The sequence below is a fragment of the Tiliqua scincoides genome, chromosome 5 (genome assembly GCF_035046505.1).
Source record: "Tiliqua scincoides isolate rTilSci1 chromosome 5, rTilSci1.hap2, whole genome shotgun sequence".
Taxonomy (NCBI): domain Eukaryota; kingdom Metazoa; phylum Chordata; class Lepidosauria; order Squamata; family Scincidae; genus Tiliqua; species Tiliqua scincoides.
The window spans coordinates 80,253,952-80,276,707 of record NC_089825.1 but is presented as its reverse complement, the minus strand read 5'-3'; the positions used below and the strand labels follow the sequence as shown (position 1 = coordinate 80,276,707).

Here is a 22,756-nt window from a genome sequence, read left to right as displayed (position 1 = left end):
TCCTGCTGCAATCCTTCTACAAGACCAGAGATTTGTGTTCTCTATGCTAAAATAATGTAGATTCTGTAACTTGCACAAATTATGCAAATTGAACATACCTGTACAATTTCTTTTATTTTGCCTACATTATTTTGCAACTCCAGGGAAAGAATTATGCAACGTGCAGAAGTTCATCCCCAACTACTTCTTACTCAAATCTTACTCAAACTGCAGACTATGAGCATTCAACCTTTAAAAATCATAACCTGTACCAGGCGCTGTCCAAGGTTTAACACACAATGAGGCTCTGCCTAAAGATTGACTGGTAGTTACTGTGTCCCATTATGTTTGTGTACAAACAGGGGAGGAAAGAAAAGACAAAAACTACATGAGGAAACAACTGACATTATTTCTCATCTTGGTCAAATGCCCTTCCAACTAGAGGTGTCATTTAGTCTCATTGCTAAAAGACTGAACTATAAGCCGAGAAGCCTCTGGTTCAAAGGTCATTTTGGTAGTCTTCAGAAACCTATGCTTTCTCAGTCGTAATTCACCAACCCTCCTCTGATGTAGGGACAATCAACCTGACAGGGTTGTCCTAAGGATTCCTGAGACAAGAGACATGATGAGCTATTTTTTGGTATTACATTTTTATTTCAGCAAGTATATGCTTTTTTACACTTTACACAGTAAGAACTAAAAGACAGCATAAAACCACAGTGAAAAAAAAGGAGCCCATCTCAATTTGTCCCCAAAAGCCAGCCAACCATATTTTAAGCAACCATTAAAAGGCTGGGAGAGCTTAAACAATATAAGCATCCTAGGGAAGGGAGTTCCTAAGTCTGGGGGCTGCAACTGAGAAAGCCCTGTCTTGTGTACACAGCAGTCAAGTCTGAGCAGACACTGATATGTGAAGTCTGGTTTGGGTGTAATCATTTCTCAGTCCTCCAGTCCCCTGCCTCTCCCCCTTTGCCTTGTCCACTGAACACCGAACCAATTGCTCTTCTTGCCTGTGTCCTAAACAAAACCTAGCAAGATACTGATACCTGACAAAATTTGAACCCTAGAATCAGTGGGGTCAAGCTCTTACTCCTGCATAAGATTTTCACACCTGAGAGAACACCTCTTGCATATGTGTCCACCAGCCCATTAACATTGCTATAAAAGATCAGACTGGCAATGACCCGGTACATAGCCTTTTCGGCAGCAGCCTGATGTTTTGAAAAATAATGAACATAAATAAAGAAGACCTGTCACCAATAAAGCAGCAGGATATTTTCTGCTCAGTGCAAGACGCTTTGCCCCTCACATTCATAAGACTTCATTCCTGGGGTGCCAAGAAGAGCCTGCCTCTTCTCTGAGTGACCCATCAGGTCCCACTCTTTGTCTCCCACCAGGCCAGAGTGAGTGTCTGTTTGCACAGGGCCTTGAAGTTAGGGCGACACAGCGTGGGTGTTCCTGCACAACTTCGCTTCCCCCTTCCAGTTCAACTTCTCTTTGGTTTACAAGGCAAGTACAGCACCAGCCTTGAAGGTGGGAACTTGGAACACCTAACTGACAGCCCAATCCTAACCAACTTTCCAGCACCAATGCAGCTGCAATGCAGACCCAAGATAAAAGAATAAAACACTCTTCTACTTTGAGGAGGCCTCTGTGTGTGGGCCCCCCCCCAGAATGCTGCACATGCCTGGCTGATACCACTGCACTGGTGCTGGAGATTCACTGACAGCTAAAGACCTAAAAGCAGACCACACACTGGAAAATCCATATCCCTCAAATCCCAATATTTGTTGTTCTGACTTCAAATTTCCCCTCCTCTTTTCCACTGCAGCCTCCTCCCTTTATGTCAACATCTACCATGCCTTTCTTTTTTTTAAGACTGAGAAAAAGCGACAAGAAAAAAGCATGATTAGAACAGATCGCCAGATTGTATATTGCACACGACTTCCCATCTGAACACATAAAACAGCTCAGTTCTTCAAGACCTGAACAGAAAAGACAGATTTCTGCTTCAGTCACAAAGCTCTGCTACTTACAGTTACCCAATGTCTATGGCAAATGCTTAAAGATCTCTCCCAAGTCTCATTTGGGTTACACATCAATCCTTTTATGGAGAGTCAGAAACAGAAATCCAGGTAGATTTCCTTTACCCTGAACAATGTGGGCTGCCTATGTAGGACCAAGGTACAAACTGGAAACAACCAGCGATTCTTTTCACAATTCAATCAATTTCTATAGAAAATGCAATCATTTCAAACAGCTTCAGAGAATGAGGAGGAAGCAGATGCTGGGGACTTGAGGCCAATAAGAACATAAGAACAGTCCCACTGGATCAGGCCATAGGCCCATCTAGTCCAGCTTCCTGTATCTCACAGCGGCCCACCAAATGACCCAGGGAGCACACCAGATAACAAGAGACCTCATCTGGGTGCCCTCCCTTGCATCTGGCATTCTGACATAACCCATTTCTAAAATCAGGAGGTTGCGTATACACATCATGGCTTGTACCCCATAATGGATTTTTCCTCCAGAAACTTGTCCAATCCCCTTTTAAAGGCATCTAGGCTAGACGCCAGCACCACATCCTGTGGCAAGGAGTTCCACAGATCCAATAAGGGACCCAGTTCTAGGGCAACCACTTCCTCTCAATCTCCGCTAGTTATGACAGTCCTACTGGTAGGTTCTTGCCCACAGGTCCCCAAAATCTTGAATTTGGCCCATTATAGTCAATGCACACTCATCACTGGAAAAATTACATCTGATGAACTTCCAATTTCATAGATGCAAATGAAATTGCCTTATTTACTAACTCAAATTCTCAGACCCACTGAGCTCAGTATTGTCTAAGCTGGTTGGCAGTGGCTCTCCTGGGTTTTGAGTACCTTTCCCAGCCCTTGATGATATCAGGAAATGAACTAGGGCAGTGGTTCCCAAACTGTGGGTCTAGAAAGGGTGATGGAAAGATAATTGCCTCAAGCCCTGAGGATTGAGATACTACAGCTGCTAATTACCCTGCAAAGAGTTCAGCTCCTGCAGTTTGCAAGCATGCGTAAATATACAGAGATAAATGTTTCAGGGTCTTTTTTCTGATTATTACTTATAAATAAACATTTCTTTCTGGATCTCATTTTTTAAGTCTGGTAAACCTAAGTGGGTCCCAATAGAGCGTCATTTAAAAAAAGTGGGTCCCAGTGCTAAAATGTTTGGGTACCACTGAACTAGGGACATTTTACATGCAAAACATGTGCTCAGCTGTGGTCTCCTTCCCATGTTTCATTTTTAAAAAGGAAAAGTAAAGAGACTCAGATCAAATAACCCAAAGGATTGCTGGCAGTGAGAGGGAAACATCTTCAGCCAGCCTTCATGGACATAATAAGATGACTCAGATTTCAGCACTGATACCCAAAAAGTGACTGCAGCAAACCATGCTGAAATGGTTCTATTATTTTAGCTAACCTCTGCACACAAGCCTGACTAAGCCAGGTTATCTTTATTCTTATTTATTCTTATTAATAATTTATTATTATAATTTGATTCTCATTATTATTTATGTGTACATCAATGTGTCTAAAGAGCTTAGAATCCAGATTCTATTTTATATTAAAATAAAACGATTGTTAACCCCTGCAGGCAAGTACAGGTAACTGTTATTCCCTGAAGACAAATACCAACACCTAACTAAGATATGATGCATGTGTGAAAACAAGAGAACTAACATATTCCCCCATTTTTTGCCAATTTTTTTTTTTTTTGGTACTTTTAATTCTCTGGAAATTCCTGTGCAGGTTCAGCAGCCTAAAAAGCTGCTGCCGCATCACCCTGCAAGCAGCCTTTGGAAACACTATGATTCTGGAAACAGGTGCTGTTTGTGGATTCAGCTTCTCTTACTGTATAGCTACTCCTCCTCCACGATTGTCATATGCTTTGTGATTGGGCAGCCAGACCTGTCCATTTAGGTCAAAGTGGTGGGATGGAGTTACTAGGTGCGATACACTCCTCCAATCAAGGAACCTGATGACATCATCAAAGCAAGGTTAGACATTTCCCAGTCCACAAGAAGTGTGGGTTATTCTTTGCCATTCGCCTGAACAACCCAAGTAGGAGAAGAGCATCCACTTGCTCACCCACGAGCTCAAGGACTGAAGCTTCCTGAAGCAATGTAAGCAGCTTAAGCCAGGAACCATCTGGGTCAATTCCAATCAGGGATTCTTGTTGTTTTGTCTGCTCAGTGACTCCAGCCAGCATGCCAACTTCCTGCAGTTAGGAGTTGAGGTGGGGTTGCAAACCGAGAGTTCTGAGTCACATCCCAGCTCCATTTGTTGGCGTTAATGGTTAATGTAGGGATTTCAAACTTATTTCATACAGTGGGCCGAATAGCATTCATGGTGTCTGCTGAGGGCCAGAAGTGACCTCATTAAGCAGGAAGTGACATCATTAGGCAGATGATGACCAGAAACGAGCACTCTGTTCTCACACAGGAACTCATTAGTTGCAAATGACAGAAGAGAAAATACGCAAATCTTGATCATATTTTTAAGATATGGCTGCACAGCTACTGAAAGGGCAGCCTGCAAGATAACTGAACTGTTCCAGTGCCTCAGCAGCATCTCCCTCTCTCACCCCTCTTGATCTGCCCTTTTCTCTGTATCATTCCTTGCTGCCCAAGTCCTCCTCCTACCTCTCCCTCCCAGAGCCTAGGTAGAAGTGGTGCTGCTGAAAGGGTGGTGCTGGGAGAGCCCAACTATCACAAGGCCTGGATCCTATATTCAGCATCCCTCAATTAATGCATCAATTTGATGAACCCCTTTCTTTATTCTTTCCAGCCAAGCACAGTCATTTCCCATCAGTCTGCTTGTACTGATTTGCTACCCCCATTTCTTTCCCACATTTCCTCTGGACTTGTAATAAACTAGTTACGTTTTGATTGTTAGCTGGCCTGGTTCAGGTTTATGAATAATTCATTGGATTGTCACATCTCTTCACGCTGCAGGCGCTACTGCAGACTTGATTTTTAATAAGAACCCTGGGGTTCAGTGCTGCCCTGGGAGGGTTTTTTTTTCCTCTAGAAGGCCCCCCTCTGTCTGGTCTCTGAGACTTGGGATGGTGGAAGCAAATACAAACTACCAAGTTTCTCCCCCATTAAGCAGTTGGTCCAGAAAAGGGAAAGAGGAGCAGGTGGGGCGTCTGAGCATTACCCACTAGGCACTACTCCCCTTGGTCAGTCAGCCTTCTCCCAGGAGTCCCTTTCCCTGACAACATCAACTACACAAATCAACCTTAATATTTTGAAACAAATCTTAGGGTCTAGCAACATATTACAAGAGACAAATGACTGCTGCCAACTTGTATTCTTCCCACCACTGCAATGTAAGGAAATGTCTGGTTACAGAGACATATGTGTGACATCATTGCATCTAGTACTTATCCATCTCCATGCAAACCAAGGCCAATGAACTGCAACAAGGAAAGAGAAATACTGAATGCTGTTGTCACATCACATGTTGCTTTACCCAGATGTAATTGGGAAGATGCATGAGCGTGATGGACTGACTGCAGTCATATATCCTTTTGTAACACCTAGTAGGAATTTAGAGAGAAGACATGCCATCATACAATAATGCAACATGGAAAACTGTCACTGAACAGGCTTGTCATACTATCTGGAAAGTCCCGTTGACACTGAAGATAGGGAGAGGCGTGATAAATCGCAAATGAGAATAGAAATAGTCAATATACTTGATCATTAAATGCCTGTCTTAAAACAAGTAAAAGCCATCTAGCACACTACTTAAGGGACATTTGCCATGCAACTATGTGATGGTCATCAGCTTGGATAATCTTCTGAAAAAAAATTACACCAGTATTTCCCAAACCTTATAGCTAAGGCACATTTTTATTTTCCTGAGCTAAGACACTGCAAAGACTTATTTACAGAGTAAGTAAACAGGACAGTAAGAATTAGATGTTCAGGGGAGAAGTCTATCCCTGCATTTCTGCATGTCACTCATATGAAGCTGTCTTTTACTGAGTTAACCCATGAGCTACCTAGCTCAGAACTGTCTACTACTCCAACAGATATGGGTTCTTTAGGACTTTTTGTTGTATTTTCACTGGTGACAATGGGGATGGAATCTGGTGACACCTGAGTACAAAGCATATATTTTTCCACTGTGCTACAGTTCCTCCTCCGATTGGAAGGAGACAGGGTTGGAGAAGCGACATGCAGAGACCCAACAGACATCTTCCTCCGAGACTGGATGATTCTACCCCATAGTTCTGTATCTTTTGTTCCCCTTAACAGCCCTTTATTAACAAGGCATCTCCTAAGACAGGCATGTCCAGCAGGTAGATTGCAATCTACCTGTAGATCGTGGGGGGGTCAGAGGTAGATCGCCAGCCCCACTTGGCTCCACCTCTCCAGCAGCTCGCCCCGTCGCTAAGAGAGAGCTCGTGCCGGCAGGTCATCTGCCAAGGGCTTGCCACCACTGCTGATCCTTTGCCTGTCTTTTTTCCCTGCCTGCGGGAATCTTGCCTGCGGGTGTATTGGGGGCGCTTGTTGTTTTCGTGCCAATAGTTTGTGGGTACCCCAGGGGGCCACAGGCCCGGCGTCATACCTGGTCTCCTGCCTCTAAGAATCACCCATTCCTGCCCCCACCCCAACACTCCTCAGAGGTGTGTTATATACCGGGCGATATCCATTCGCCCAGGCTTTAACTGAATACACTTACTGTATTAGTTGTGGCGTGTGCTGGTCATTGGTCACTTTATAGTTTGCTTTCATTAAACGTTTTTGGGCAGACACAACAGAGTGTCAAGAATGTGGTGATTTTGGCTGGCTTTTCCAATTTTGTTCTAACTTGCCTATGCCTTGCCTTCGAATTGGTTCAAACCACTGTGACTTTTGCTTGCCTCTGCAATTTTATTTTGCCTAGCTTTTGCGTTAATTCTACACTGCAATTTTATTTCGCCTTGCCTTTGCGTTGATTCTACACTGTGTGCAGAATTTATTAAATTGCGTGTGGTGGTATTTGAACTTGTTTGGCGGTACTTGATTTTATCTGGTTTGCTGGACAGGTGTTTGAGTTTTTTTGATGATTGTTTGGTGGTATTTGATTATTGGTGCCAGTATGATGAATTCTTATTTTTACTTTTAGAACTGCATGTGTGGTTTTGGCATCTCCAGTCCTTGTATTGCACATCATCCAGAGGTCTTCAGTTCCTGTTAATCTTTAATACTTTGGGACAGTGACAGTTTTGGAACAGATTCAGCCAGTGTTTATATTAACTTAGTAGATTTGGCCTTCCTACATCCAGCCACCCCAGTATAATGAAGATGAGTGTTCCAAAGAAGAGCAAAACCGACCACTTTCATGATAAATGGGAAATGGACTACTACTTCATCATGGTGAAAGACAAGTGTTGTTGTCTAATTTGTAACGCCCCAGTATCCTTGCCCAAAAAGGGTAATCTGGAACGTCATTATAAGGCTCTGCATAGCAATAGGTTTGATGCTGATTTTCCACCCAAAAGTGAAATTCGTAAACTGAAGCTCAAAGAACTTAAATCGAAATTGGCTACTCAGCGACAGTTGATGGCGAAGCCAAGATCACATTCGGTCAATGCAACCATAGCATCCTTCAAGATCAGCAATCTGATCGCAAAGAAATGCAAACCTTTCACTGAAGGGGAATTTGTAAAAGATTGTTTTCTTGAAGCAGCTGACAATCTTTTTGAAGGATTTAAAAATAAGAAAGAGTTCATAGCTGCTATTCAAGATGTACAATTGTCAAGAAACACCGTCGTGTGGCGAATAGAAAAGATGTGTGGAGACACAACGGAACAATTGTTGGAGGATGTTTCAAATTGTGTTGCTTTCTCACTCCAACTGGATGGATCTACAGACATAAGAGACACAGCCCAGTTACTAGTCTTTATCTGGATGGTTTTTGAAGACTTCAGTGTTAAAGAAGAACTACTTGGAATGATTTCTTTAAAAGGGAGAACTACTGGTCAGGAAATATTCAGTTCTTTCCATTCTTTTGTGACAAAGTGCAATCTTCCATTGCATAGACTTGTTTCCATCACTACTGATGGAGCAAGAGCAATGACAGGTGAGGTTAACGGTTTCATAGCCCTCTGTAGACAGCATGACAACTTCCCAGATTTCCTTTCTTACCACTGCATCATTCACCAGCAAGTTTTGGCAAGCAAGAGACTCAATACAAAGACTGTCATGGACATCACTTTCAAAATTGTAAATTCAGTTCATGGAAGATCACTTCAAAGACGGCTTTTCAATCTTGATGAAGGGGCAGCGGAAATCATTTTGCACACAGATGTAAGGTGGCTAAGTAGGCACAAATTTCTGTAAAGATTTCGTGATTTGCTGAATGAAATAAAAAGTTTTTTGAAGGAGAGGGGAGATGACCAAGCAGAGTTGGAAGATGAGGAGTGGTTATGTGATCTGGCATTTCTCGCTGACCTTACAGGCGAACTAAGTGATATGAACCTTGAACTACAAGGTAAAAACAAATGCATTGGCGAGATGATGAGTACAGTTTCATCCTACAAGAGCAAATTTGAGCTAATGATGACTGACCTTGCAAACAACACTTCTGATCATTTTCCTAATACACAGGACCATCTGGGACAATATCCAAATTTTGTTTTTCAGAACGAGAAGTATGTGACAGAAATCTGTTCTGTTATCCAGGAATTCGAAAATAGATTCTGTGACTTCCAAAAAATTGGAACAGTTGTGGAGTACTTGTCATACCCATTCAAAGTAGATGTGGACATTAAAGAAACTGCAGCTGCTATCAGTAAAAATTACTCATTGAACAAGCCATCTCTTGAAAATGAAATATTAACCCTTAAAAATGACATTTTTCTCAAGACCCATGCTGAGCAAGAATTGTTTTGGAAGCTAGTGCCTAGAGACAAATTTCCCAACTTGAGATGATGCAGTGAAGCTGTACACTCCTGTTTCGGTTCAACTTATTTGTGTGAATCTGCGTTTTCCCATCTGAAAATGACAAAGAGTAAACAACGTTCCAACATGACAGATGAACATCTCCAGGATTCCCTGAGACTGGCCCTCACGCAATATTCACCCAACTTCAAAAAGCTGGTGAATGAAATGCAGGCTCAGACGTCTCACTAATGAGCAAGAGCGAAATATTAAAGATTGTGCAAGATCAGCCTGGATCAATACTCAATCTAAATTTAACACAAATTACTCAATAAAAGTTAAAGAAAGTTATTAAGACAGTTAAAGAAAGTTATTACTCAATAAAACTTTAAGAAAAAATGTACTTTCCATTTTCCCTCGCAGTTCTTATGGATCTTCATCTCTCTGTTTTGTTTTTGCTTAATTTGCTTAACAGCTGATCACATCCAAGTAAATGACAGAAGGTTCATTAAAAATGGGGGGGGGGAGAATCCTCCAACTTTATTGGGTTAAAATTTAATTTGAAACTAATTTGAAACTTAATTTTCATTTGTGGTACATCACCGGCACTTTTGGCCAGAAAAAGTAGATCACGACCTGTTTGAAGTTGGACATGCCTGTCCTAAGAGTTCAGCATTACCTCACCCCCTTCAGAGTGAAATCTTGCCTACCTCCTGAGATTGACAGCCAGAAACCAAAATGGAGTTAGGACAAACTGCACATGTGTTGGGAAAAAGTGGATGTTGGCAACACTGTAGACCAGCATTTCTCAAACTGTGGGTCGTGACCCACTAGGTGGGTTGCGAACTAATTTCAGGTGGGTCGCATAGCACCTAGCTTAGTCACCATTGAAATACGGAGCTGAAAATACATGGTACAGAGCTGCTGGGCAGGGCAGGCTCCCAGAGGGAGAGAGGCATGGTGTTTTGCCCCAAATCAATAGGATGCTGGAGAGGGTTGCGTGGATGGAGAAGGATCCAAGTCTGCATTCTGCTTTGACTTCTGAGCTATGTAAAATAACACAAGTGCGCGGTGTAATGGGAGCTTTGGCTGATTGCAGCTTAGGTTTGAAGTCTAAATTGATGGTGTTACTTCCAGCAATGACATCACTTCCAGGGACCTGACCGATTGTCATTCTAAAAAGTGGGTCCCAGTGCTAAAAAGTTTGAGAACCACTACTATAGATGCAGTTGTGTCTGAGGTCTGGGAAAGAGACATTTCCCATATGTTCCTCTCATCCCACCCTGAGGCTTCTATCAGTCACCATTCCCCTTGAAATAAAATGCATTTTAATGTATATTAATTGTCTTACTGTCAGCAGCCTTGCGTGTCTCCTGTCAGGCAGAAGGCAAGATATAAATAGAATAAATACAAAGATAGCAGCTATTACAAACAAAAAGGATACATTCCTTTAACTGAGGATTACCATCATTATTCAAATAAGCAACAACAGGAAACCACCTATGTAGTACTGTGATTTATCATAATCTGCCCTCCTCAATCAGAGTTGTATTAAACTGGTTAATTTGCCATTGACCCACTTTCAAAATTCTCTTCAATCAATGTGACACAAGAAATGGATATCTGCATTTCCATTGTCTAGCTACTATAACATTGGGATTTACTAGCATTCTATGTTTGGTTATCCCAGTAGTATTTTTTTTAATAAAAAGTATCACAAATTAATCAAATTCCAGCATGAATCCTGCTAAATGATAAATCTATTTATTCCAGTTTCTTCCGAAGTTCATTAAAAGTGGATATATGCATCTAATTTCCTTTGCATGGCAAGATCACAAAAGTTTATACTGCATCTTTCTCTAATTCAAAGATAAAATGATCAAATAGACCAGTGGTCGCCAAACCATAGCTGGATCTGGTGTGCTGGAAAAGCCATCCAGGCACAGCATTTTCCATACTGTGCCACAGCCTCCTATCCTTCCAGCTGATCTTCTCAGAAACTTGCACTGGGCAGCCGCTTCCACTGCCCATTGCCTCAGCAGGCTCTGCACCCTGATTTCTGGGTGAAAGCAGCTCCTGGCACAACTTTGAGAAGATTGGCTGGAAAGATAGGAGGTTGTGGCACGGAACGGAAAGCGCCACACCCAGACATCTTTTCCAGCACATAACAGTCTGCATTTTGGAGACTGCTGGAAAAGACTGAAACAAACAGATCCACCCCTTTACTGCAACATTCCTGCTCAACAGTGCAGTCTTACAGCTTTACTTAGAAGTAAGTCCCACTATATTCAACAGGGCTTGCTCTCAGATAAGCGTGCACAGGATTGTAAACAACATCTCTTTCCCCACCTTTTTAATAAGCATCTACTCTTGAGATTCTCCCCTCCCTATAATAAGATCATACTTTTTTTTACTGGAAACCTTTATAGCTGAATGTACTCACAATTATTTTCCCCATCACTGTTAAGACTCTCAAGAAATTTGAACTATTTAATTCATTTCTCACAGTGCAGCAGCAGTTCTTTTAAGGCACTTAGTCTGAAAATTGCTGGATTAAATACATTTGTGGTAGATATACGTTAAAAGGCTGGCTCTTTTGACTACCAGATGCTAGGAACAAATAGAGCATAGCTACTTCTGCCAGGCCTTCCTTGAGACTTTTGCAGTACCGTCACGCAGGGCGCTAGAGTGCAGAACAAGGCAGGGTTTTAGTCAGATTCAGCAAGGCAATTCTTGCACTCCCTTACTGAAACACAACCCAAAACGCAGCCATCCCTTTGCAAGCTCCTCAATGGCACAAAGGAATGAGGATGTGAAGAAAAGTGCAGTTTTCTTATGTACATGATTGTAAAACAACAGAACACCAGTTGCACTTTTGATCCCTGACTTTTCTCCCCTTTCCCAACATGCAAAAGGGCATCCATTTCCCCTCCAGAGATTCAGTGCTAGCCAACTGCACCGTGCAAAGTTATTTCCGGATAGATCTGCTTGCAGTTGAATGGATTAGCCGCTTCCCACGGCGTTTGCCCTTCAAGTTTCAGAGGCTTCTCACTTCCATGCCTCTTATCTCTAACCGTCAAACACATGGCACAAAGTTTGCCTGCATTTTGGGCTATTATCAGGTTAGAAAGTAACACTGAAATGTGAAAATATATTCAAAGAAACAAGTGGCTTTACCAATCCCTGATGATTTCCTTCCAGTATGAAATTCTCTTCCACCTAGCACAGAAGCGAATGAAGCACCTGTTTGTAATCCCAACATTTTTGCTCTCTATTTATTACACTCTCATTTTAAAATTGAATCAAAAAACATATTTGCCACATTAGAATGGATCTTGAATTGGGAGCAGAGAATCAAGATGTTGCATAGGTTGGATAAAATTAAAATACTGTAATAGGATACTCTACATTTTGTTTCAAAGTTTTGTTATTGCTTACCATTGTAAGTTTTATGGATGCAAATAACTAAAAATATAGTTATTAAAAAAATTTCTGAAAAATATTCCAGTTCCACACATAAAACTGTAGATTTTGTCACGTCAATTTATGGTCTGCAGCCCACTGAAAAGAAGTTTACAGCCCAATCCTAACTTGCCCTGGAACAGGCCGGCCGGCCGGCCTGTGCTGTATCCAGAGCAGGATTGGGCTGGGTTGCAGCGCAACTCAGACCAAGGGGAATGCATTCCCCTTACTTCATGTCACATGGCAGCCACCCCTAAATCAGTGGCAAAGATCAGAGAGAACCAGTGAAAGGCTGGGCCACTTGGGAGGGGGGTTACAATCCAGCCTAAGTGCCGGATTCTGGTCCTGCCCCCCTCCTGGGCCCGGTCCTCCCACTGGCCTGCCTGATGCCCATCCTCCCCCTGCCCCAGAATTCCCCTGAAATGCCCTCCCCCTGCCACCCCCTCGCTGGCAGCCTGCCACCTGAGCAAACCTACCTTAGGCTGGCACCATGGAGACCAACGCTCTGAGAGCCGGCCTGCTGACTCTCCCAGTGGTGCAGAAGTGCCTTACGGTACATTTGCGACACCTGGAGGTCGAATCAAGGGATTGCGCCAGCCCAATAGTGCCTTAGGATTGCGTTCTTAGTCGTGGTGGGGTTGTTTTCCTTTCTACAAGAACCGGAAGATTGGTTAGTATAGTTGACAGAAGTTTAATCTGATATTTGTGCACCAATCCACATAAGAGTGTATATGCACCAAAAGAATTCTCTCTCTCTCTCTCTCTCTCTCTCTCTCTCTCACTATATCCCACCTTATCTCAATAGGGATAAGCAATGTAATAAGAGCAATCAAAAAGCTGTGCAGAAAAGAGACCATAGTCTTTATTTCTGGCAAGCTTTGACATTCACACTTTTTAGGGGCACACTAAAAGGGGGAGGGGAACATATTTCTGAAGCATTCAAGGAGGGATGAAATAGAGGGAAATGGCACAGAAGCAACAGGAAAGAGCAGAATCAGTGGCTCAATCAACTGTAAACAACCACAAAAGGCTGGAAATAAGGTTGGGGGAAAGTGAAAGTTGAGGGCAAAAACCTGATGCAGCACCTAATTCTTTTTCAAAGAACTGCAAGTATTACATTTAAACCAAAGGGTGCCAGATCTGCTCATCTGTAAAGCCTATTTGATGAAACGACCTATGTTTTTGAAAGCAAGGTAGTCATCACTTTGGAGATTCCAACTAAGACAAAATGAAGAGAAACCCTCAAATATACTGAAAATATGATGGCCCCGTATCAAGCTCCTCTTCCCATGCATAATTACACTGTTTCCTTGTCCCACCAACTGAAGTCAACATGAAGAAAAGGGTGAGAAAATGCTTAACATATCGTCATCTGGACACAGATCTCAATGTTATACATCATGAGGGGGGAAAGTGACACATTTCCTCTGTCCCTTAGTTCTACCTTTACACCACATCCCTAGACCAGATCACCCTTCTCCAAGTTATCATATCTTGATCATACGATCATATAATGATGTCAAACAGGCATTGCAAAGAGCACAAATGCTTTCACTACCCCCACATATTGAGAGAAAAGGATCTGGAGCAGAGAGAGGAAGCATTCTGACTCCTAGAATTTTTCCCATTTCAGCTCCTTCCCACTCACTATACTCATTTATGAAACAGGAAAAAGAGGCTGCGATCTGGAAAATCTTGGAGAAGGGAACACACTCTTGCCCCATTGCTGTATACAAGAATCAGAATCATTCTTGGAATCACTAGAACACTTCCACACACCAAACTGAGACATCATGTCCCTAGAACCATGACAGCCCACCCTGGAAGAGGTCACTCCCACCCCTTTCACCACAGGCTTCCTTCATTTGCACCATCACCATGTCAACACTCCACTCACAAAACTGTGGTAGTCCTTTATTTTCTCCCTCTTTATTTTTAAAAATCTCTTTATTTATCTAGTGAAACCTGTCAGCTGGCATTACAATCATGGATGCACTCAGCCATCACAGGCAAATGAGCCCTCCCAGCATCTCTCACAGGCCAGCTGTACCCTTCACTTTTCCTGCCAAAAACTCTTCCTCTGTCATAAAACAAAATTAAATTGGTTCACCACCATCCCCTTTCCCTCTGCAACCAAAGTAAGGACAGGAAATCGGCAAATGATTTCAAAAATTCAAAGGGAGGTACTGTAGGTAATACTATTGCCCTGGCATCTGTTACTCTTTTCCTCAGTTCACTGCAGGTTTTTTGGTGTCACAGAAGATAGGTATTCCTCAAAGGGGAAAGGAAGAGCATGAAGGTGGATGAACTGAGTGGAATCTGGGCATTCCATCTATAGAAGTGAAAAACCAATTCAAGCTGCACTCCTAACCATAATGACGCAAAAATAAGTGCTAAAGGAGACACTTGGTGGCTGTCAACCTGCTGCCTTCCCAGCAAAGTCTAGCAAAAGTATGTCATCTACAGAAGGGAAAAACCAATTCAAACTGGACTCTTAACTGTAATGAGGCAAAAGTAAGTGCTAAAGAAGACACTTGACTGCTATCAACCTGCTACCTTCCCAGTAAGCAAAAGATGAAGCTGGATGTGACACTGGGTGCCATCCTAACCCACTTTCCAGAACCGACATAAGGGCAATACAGCTTTGAGGTAAGGGAACAAACATTCCCTTACTTTGAGGAGGCCTCCATGAGTGCTACCCAACTGCAGGATGCAGCACACGTCCCATTGGCACCGCTATGCCAGCGTTGGAAGGTCAATAGGGGTTAGGGTTAGGCTTTTACTAGTGGTTACTTTGGGACATACTTTGGGCTGAACTACACACTATGACAGCATTTCCCAAACTGGAGCATCATGACACCCCAGCTAGGGAGAAAAGGTTGCTATCCCGTTAAGAGGCAGGGTAACATTGTAACTGAGGTAGTGGTGCTTCTGGAATTGCGCCAGTTCTGCGCAAAAAGGGAGGTTTTCTCACTTACCGGTGGTCGCTATGGCCCTCTGAAGAGTATGGGGGATCTGTGGCCCCCTCTATGGGCCCCATACCTCAGAACAGCTCTCTGCAATGAACACGACCTGTTCTGAGGCACAGGGAGATCCACAGAGGGAGGTGGGGACCCTTCACATGCTATACACCATACAATAGCAACCCCCCATGAGAAAACCCTCCTTTTTGTGCAGCGGTGGCATGATCCTAGAAGCGCCTCTGCCGCAGTCTCAATTCTCACCCCCACATCTACTTAAGAAGGTCCCTCCTCCCCTGCAAAGTTTGGGAACTTCTGCACTATGGGAATCACATGGCTCCCCAAGAGCACAGCTCCCTGACAAGGACTCCTCTCTCCCTGGCAACTTCTACTAAATTAAAAATGTGATATTCCCTGTCCCCACAAGTAGCAGCCAATGAAAAGGAGAGAGAGGAAGGGAATCCTGCAATATGATTATGGCACATGTTATTTTATTGGTTTTATTGCAGGACGGGTGTGGGGAGCAGTTTGTTTCAGTCTGAAAGAAATGGGGGAAAAGTCACTTAGAGATAACTCCCCCCCCATCACATAAATAAAAAGCTTGTTTAATTCAGCAGCAAACTGCTCTCCCCCCCCAACTCTCTGCCCTGTAACAGTTTTCAAAGCAGATGGTCAAATACGATAGATGGTTCACCCTGGCAAAGCAACACTGCAATAGGCTGCAGTATAGACAAGCCCTAAGAAGAACATCCTTCCCTGCGATCTTACCCAGCTGACTGGATCAGTGAGATATAAACTGACAGGGCCCAAGGCAGGCCTGCTTGGGGAACGTGAGGGGTGGCAGTTGTGAATGTCTGTTGACTTTTTGGGGCCATGGATTGGGGGGAGGGCAAACAGAGATGAGAGAATTGCAAACGGATGACATTTCCGCACCCTGCTTGGCTTGCCACACCTAAACTGGTAAGTCACAGAAAGGTCATGAGTGAATTGGGAAAACTGTCATCTACATTTTTTTTTTAAAGCCACTTTCCAGTTTTCTGTTTGCCATGCAGTTGTCATGCCACAGAACAGACAGGGCTAGCTACACTCCATGGTGTGATTAGTATGGCCACTCCAACAGAACCAAAGAGCTGTGACTGATGACCCTGCTGACGCATTGCTTATCCACACTCACTTGGAAGTGGAATTAAAACAAGGGTTCCACACCACTCTTGGGGTGCTATATTATCCGGCAAGGCCCATCCACACAAACAAGATCCTACTATAATGTTTACTCAGAAGTCAGCAAAGGTGACTTTACTCAGCAAAGTGAGTTTACTCAGCAAAGGTCCCTTGTAACGTTAATTGGAAGCTTTCTCCTTGTGGCTTCTGTCTGACCCTAAGGCCCAGTCATAAGTTTCTAATTAATTGACCTGAAATTTGTCAGTTCCTTTCCTGTAAGGGAAAAGGCTTTAACTACTGGTTTCACTTCATTTTGCCACCCTTTTCTTTTTCTCTTTTATAGAAAAATAGCACAATTTCACAATAAAAGAAAAAAGAGGAAACCAGTAATTAAAGCTCCTACCACCCAGGAAAAAGGGTGTGATTAATTACAGAGCAATTAAGTTGTAATTACTTAAATTAAGGAGCAATTCATCAGTAATTCTGGAGCACACTGAACAAGATGGAATAAAAGCAGAGGAAGTTACTCCTTCCAGACTAGGACGATTCTAATTAAAGGTACAATAGGCTTGAAATGCCTCAATACCATTTCAACAATCCACATCTGTCAGGGGTAGCAGTGCAATTATTTTTTTTAACTTAAAAAAAACTCTAAACTTTTAAAAATCTTTAAACTTAAAAAAAACTTTTTTAAACTTTAAAAAAATAATCACAAATGAGATTTTAAAAGATAGCACAAAAACATAGCAAACATTGGAATACAATGGGTTGGCAACAACATAATTTGGTTTCTCTGTAAAACATGTTGCAAATGAAGAATTTAATTCTTTAATTCCAGATTAAACAGGTAGCATGGAGCAGCCCAAAGCAACGTTTCTGTATCCCTTTCCTCCCCACAAATAAATCCTCTACAATGTGCCAAATGGACAAACCTGAGTCTATTGCTATTTCATGTGAAACAGCCCCCAGTTTCAGCAGTATAGGGCACAATGGAGACCTGGGAAGTATTTCAAGAAGGGCTTAAGCCTTTTTCCATAGAACCCTTTACTAGAGGAAAAGAGAAAGTCACAGGTTCGCAATCGTGCCCATTGGCCAACCTTCAGATGCCCTAAACCAGACCTCCTGTGATCCACTTTTAAACAACCACATGGAAGTGCTTGAAAAGGGAGAAATGTTGGTAAGCCAGTTAAACTGCAGTTTGCATTGCAATGCTGCCCCCTCCAGATACAGTGGAAAACTGGTGGAAAAAAAGAAGACATGATACCCTGCCACCAGTTCAGTTAATCTCCTAGGACTGCTTCCTAGAAGGGCAAGCAGACACATATTTGGAAGCAAGCTCATACACATGTATTCATCACTTGATGATTAAAATTAAGATGATTAGGTTAAGGCAGTGATTTTCAATCTTTTTTTGTCTCATGGCACACTGACAAAGTACAAAAACTGTCAAGGCACACATCAGTTTTTTGACAATTGACAAGGCACACCATGCTGTTGGTGGGGAGCTCAAATTCCCATTGGCCCTATTAACAAATGACCCTCCCCAAAACACTCGTGGCACACCTGCGGACAATTTGTGGCACACCAATGTGCCACGGCACAGTGGTTGAAAATGGTTGGGTTAAGGAATTATCTGCATGCATGAAAAAAGCCATCGCTGAACACACACCAGAGACAAGAACTCCTTGTACTGCTTCCACAAAATACTCCTCAAGAAAGGCAGTGTACACTGAAAGTCACTGGATGACAATGCATATGTTAGCATGAATCTGGTCTTATTTTATTTATTTATCACATTTTTATACCGCCCTTTCTCCGGGCAGTGTACATGGCTGCTCCTGTCCTTTTTATCTCACAACAGCCCTGTGAGGTAGATGAGGCTGAGAGAAAGTGACTGGCCCAAGGTCACCCAGGATGCTTTGTGGCTGAGGGGGGATTTGAACCTGGATTTTCCAGGTATGAGTCCACCTCCCAAACCACGACACCACCCTGGTTCATTAGTGTGTAACCTATTCCCCCACCAAACCCAAATAAAGAGAGCTATGGAACCTGGATCCAAAGAGATAATCCCTCAGGCTGCCAGCCCAGGATCAAAGAGCGAGATGATCTAGCAGGCAAGAGCAGGTCATCCCAGGACAGCTAACCAAGTCCAGATCTCAAACCCAAAGACAACCCTTTCCAATTTGAACCTCTCGTATAGAATTATACAAGGTTAAAGAAGTGGGGTTTATTTAAGCAAGGAGAAAAAACAGTACTAGCTCCATAGGGAAGGACTAGAATCAATGAGTTGAAATTATAGGAAAGGAGATTTAGGGTAGACATGAAGAATTTCCTAACTGTATGACCTGTCCAGCACTAGAACAGCCTTCCTCTTGCAGTAGTCATTGGAGGTTGATAAGCAGGGGCTGGATGGCCATCTGTTAGGGATGCTGTAGTCACCTGTGCTGAGCAGGTAGTTGGATCAGATGACCTTCAAGGTCCCTTCTAACCTTGCAATTCTGTTTCTAGGACATCCACAAAAGTTAAACACTACATAGGTATAGCATGTGAGTGAAATGGATTGACAACAGGGAAGTCCACCAAAAATACTAATCCTCTAAGCCAGCATTTTCCAACATTTGTTCCCCCACTGTACCACTCTGCATGGTTCACCTATTCGAAGTGCCACCAGAAGTAACTGGCAACGATGTCATTGTCAGTTACTTCCAGACTGGGAGGTCAGGCAATGTGACAAACATCACTAAAAGGCTCAGGGTGGACAGGAGGGCTTTTTCAACATGCAAAAAGCACACCCTGGAGCTCTGCCCACTGAGCCAAACCTTCTACTGCTGCGTTGCATCACTGGTCTCACTGCCAGACAACAGGGGTCTGGGGATCCTGCACGTACCACCAGACACCACCTCAAATACCACTGGTTAAGAAACACTGCTTTAAGCCCTCACTGGAGTCTGTTTGAAAGAATGGCCACTGTCCCACCTATTGTATCCATATTATTCCTGTCCCAGGCTGAATGCAGGTTGATGAAACAACAGCAAAACCTATACACACCCATGAATCATATGGGAAAAAATGATTAGGATTTTAAAGAGTTGCTCTGAAGGCTCTGTTAAGGTAGACCAAAGTATACCCAGCTTTACCTTTTAAATTTACGCTCCAAGAAGCTGACAAAGGTTACTGGCAAAGAGGCTGGCAGTGGCATTTCTAAACCACCATCATAAACCATGAGGATAACACTGCAATGATCTGGACAACCTCAGACCAAGTTTCTGGACTCTTCCTTCTCTGTATAATTTGGTATCTCCTTGACACTGCACTAGACAGTCAAAGGAACTTCAAAAGGAAAATTACTCCGATTGGGCCTCACCACCAGCAGAACATGCATTCTGCTGGCAGCGACTGCTGCAAAACAGCCATAAAGCATGCTTCAGCAGTACACCAAGTAGTGTACTGCTGGAGAACAGTTGGGAAGGCTATAGCCTTCTTGTGCCCACTAGCAGATTCCCAGCTGCCCCGATGATAGTAAGGTGGCACAAGAGGCAGAAGGGCATTGGAAGAGGGCAGGCAGGGGTGGGGAGGGGGAGAAATGGGAGGTGGGGAGGCTGTGGGAAGGAGTGGACCCAGCGGTGATGGTGTACTCCTGATCCTATGCCCCTTTCTGCAGCCTCCCATCCCCTTTCTCTCCTCTGACTTTTGTTAGTGGAATTGCTAAGTGCAGGTCCGAGGAAACCTTTTGTGAAGAAGGAGGCTTACAGAGGTGTAAGAGGATTTAAATCCCCTTTTGCCTCTGAAGCTTCCCGATTTGACCCTCCCTCCCGCTGGATACAGAGAGCCTGTTTTTGTTTTTGGGAGGAAAGGATAAGACCGAGCTGTTAGAATGCCTCTAACACAGGGGTGCCAAACTCACTTCATATAGTGGGCTGAATAGCATTCATGGCATCTGCTAAGGGCTGGATGTGATGTCATTCAGCAGATGATGGCTAGAAATAAGCACTTCGTTCTCACACAGAAACTCATTAGCTGCAAATGACAGAAAATTTGCAAATCTTGTTCATAATTTCAAGTTATGAGAGAGTCCAATTACCATGCTGGGAGAGCCCAATTATAACAGGGGCCAGAGAAATTGTTTCTTGGGGCCCGCATCCAGCCTGTGAACCTTATGTTTGGCACACACCTGCTATAGTAAGATGGAGAAATACTAAACCTGGCATGCTAGTGTCACAAGCAACACTTAAAATCAGATTCCACATTTCCCATGAGTGCAAATGAATGCAACGTTGACACTGGTTAGAAAGCAGATTCCATTTTAAAAACAACTCTCTTGCTTTCTTTACTCCATTGTTATTTTTATAGTCTAAAAAGTGTTACTAGACCTGATGCAGCACTGCCCAACCTCTTGACCAGGAATAGGAAATGAGGAGTGACCCACAGGTTAGCATATTCCTGTTCCTGTTCAGAAATGCCCTCTCCATCAGAGTTATAGAGCTGGCTATGGATGGTTGTTTGAAACCATGGTTAGCAGCAAATTTGTGAACTGTGGTTTGAGTTACAATGGTTTACCGAAACAGTGATAAATTTGTAATACTAACTACAGTTAGCAAAAACAAATGGAAGAGGGAAGAAGTTCTCACGCCACTGGGAGTTCCCAACCTCCTAACCTCAGTATTGTGTTTAATGAAAGACCCCAAGACCTGGTGCAAGCACACCGATTACATTCTTAAATATTATACTAAGGGCTCAATCCTAACCAATTTTCCAGCACTGGCACAGCTGTGCCAGTGGGGCATGTGCTGCATCATGCAGTTGGAGGGCAGCCACGGAGGCCTCCTCAAGTATGGCAATGTTTGTTCCCTTACCTCAAAGTTGAATTACTATTATGTTGGTGCTGGAAAGTGGGTTAGGATTGTGCCCTAATTCTTTATATATATATATATATATATATATATATATATATATATATATATATATATGAATGAGACATTTCACTATACAATTCAAAGAAAACAATTCAAATTCTTATATATATAAGAATATATATATATATATGAATGAGACATTTCACTATACAATTCAAAGAAAACAAAGTGTTTTTAGTTGACCCATCATCTGCTCTTTAACCACTCTATCACACTTAAATAAGATCTGTATGTTACCAAAAACTCAATATAGGTATCTTTCTGAGATACTGAGGTTAGTATGAAATTTGTGATTAATTTGAAATTTAAGACAGAAACTGCTTCTTAGAAGGAAAGGTTATGATTTCTATTTCTTTCTGTATCTCCCCTAATCACCTCTGAACCAGACTAACACTCGAATAAGTTTGCCATCATTAATCAACCAATTACAGATCTAACAGATTAAAGTTTGCCACCCAGCTTATATATGATCTACATTTTTGAGTAAAGTCAATCCTTAATCACCATTACAGCTTTGCAATTCTCTTGAAGACAGGAAAACAGAAACCCTTTATTACAAGCCAGCTTCAGGATTAACAACGTATTATTTATACAGCACTTATCAGAGTGCATGGCATTTCAGAACAGCAAGATGACAAGCCCACGTGACAAGGAGCTGACAATGCCACAGGGAAGGCAACAGAAGAAGGGGAAAGTAAACAAGGTAAAAATACTGTGTGTATCTACTTCAGTCAGGCATCATTTCAAGTAGGGGATGACACTCAAGGAGTTTAAGTCAAATGATTCACAGAAAAGTTGCAATTCCAAGGAAGGATTTAAAGAAAATGACCGTGATACTAGGAGAATACAATATTTGGGAGAAAGTCCCAGGCAAAGGGGTATGTAAGAAAGAATGGCCAGAACTGTTTAAGGAAGCAGGAGAACTTGAAACATCCAAGGGTCCCGTGTAGAAAAGAAATGACATACAGGTTGTCCCTGAATTTGAGGAAACAGGAGACGTAAATACTGTGCCATGGAGGTTTGGGCTTTGTTTATCATTTTAAACGACATTTCTCATCTCAGGCTCTCCGCTGCGCTTCCGCCCCCCTGAGGTTTTACCTTGACTTGGTGGGACTTTGCCTTTGTTGAGCTGCTTGAGGCGCTTTTGGTGCGACTTTCCGTTGTAGTGGATCTGGGCCTGGACAGCCGAATTGAGCTGGATATTGCACACCTCACACAGTGTGAAGGATGGGTGCTTCTTCTCCCGCTTTGTGCGCTGCTCTGATGGGCATCCTACACCAACATTCTCGGCGACAGACCCAAGGATACTGCTCCCAGGGGGGTGGGACGGGCTTAAGGGCCGCTTCATTCCTAAGGGAAAAAGATGAAAA

General features: G+C 42.9%; 1 protein-coding gene across 1 annotated transcript in view; it reads right to left on the bottom strand.

The window, feature by feature from the left end:
- The window catches only part of ZNF385C (zinc finger protein 385C), a 110,432-nt gene extending 87,698 nt beyond the window's left edge, over positions 1-22,734 (bottom strand). Inside the window, exon 1 of the mRNA XM_066628316.1 lies at positions 22,485-22,734. Coding sequence (XP_066484413.1) covers positions 22,485-22,734 — 250 coding nt within the window. The remainder of the gene's footprint in view (positions 1-22,484) is intronic.
- Positions 22,735-22,756: the final 22 nt, after the last annotated feature.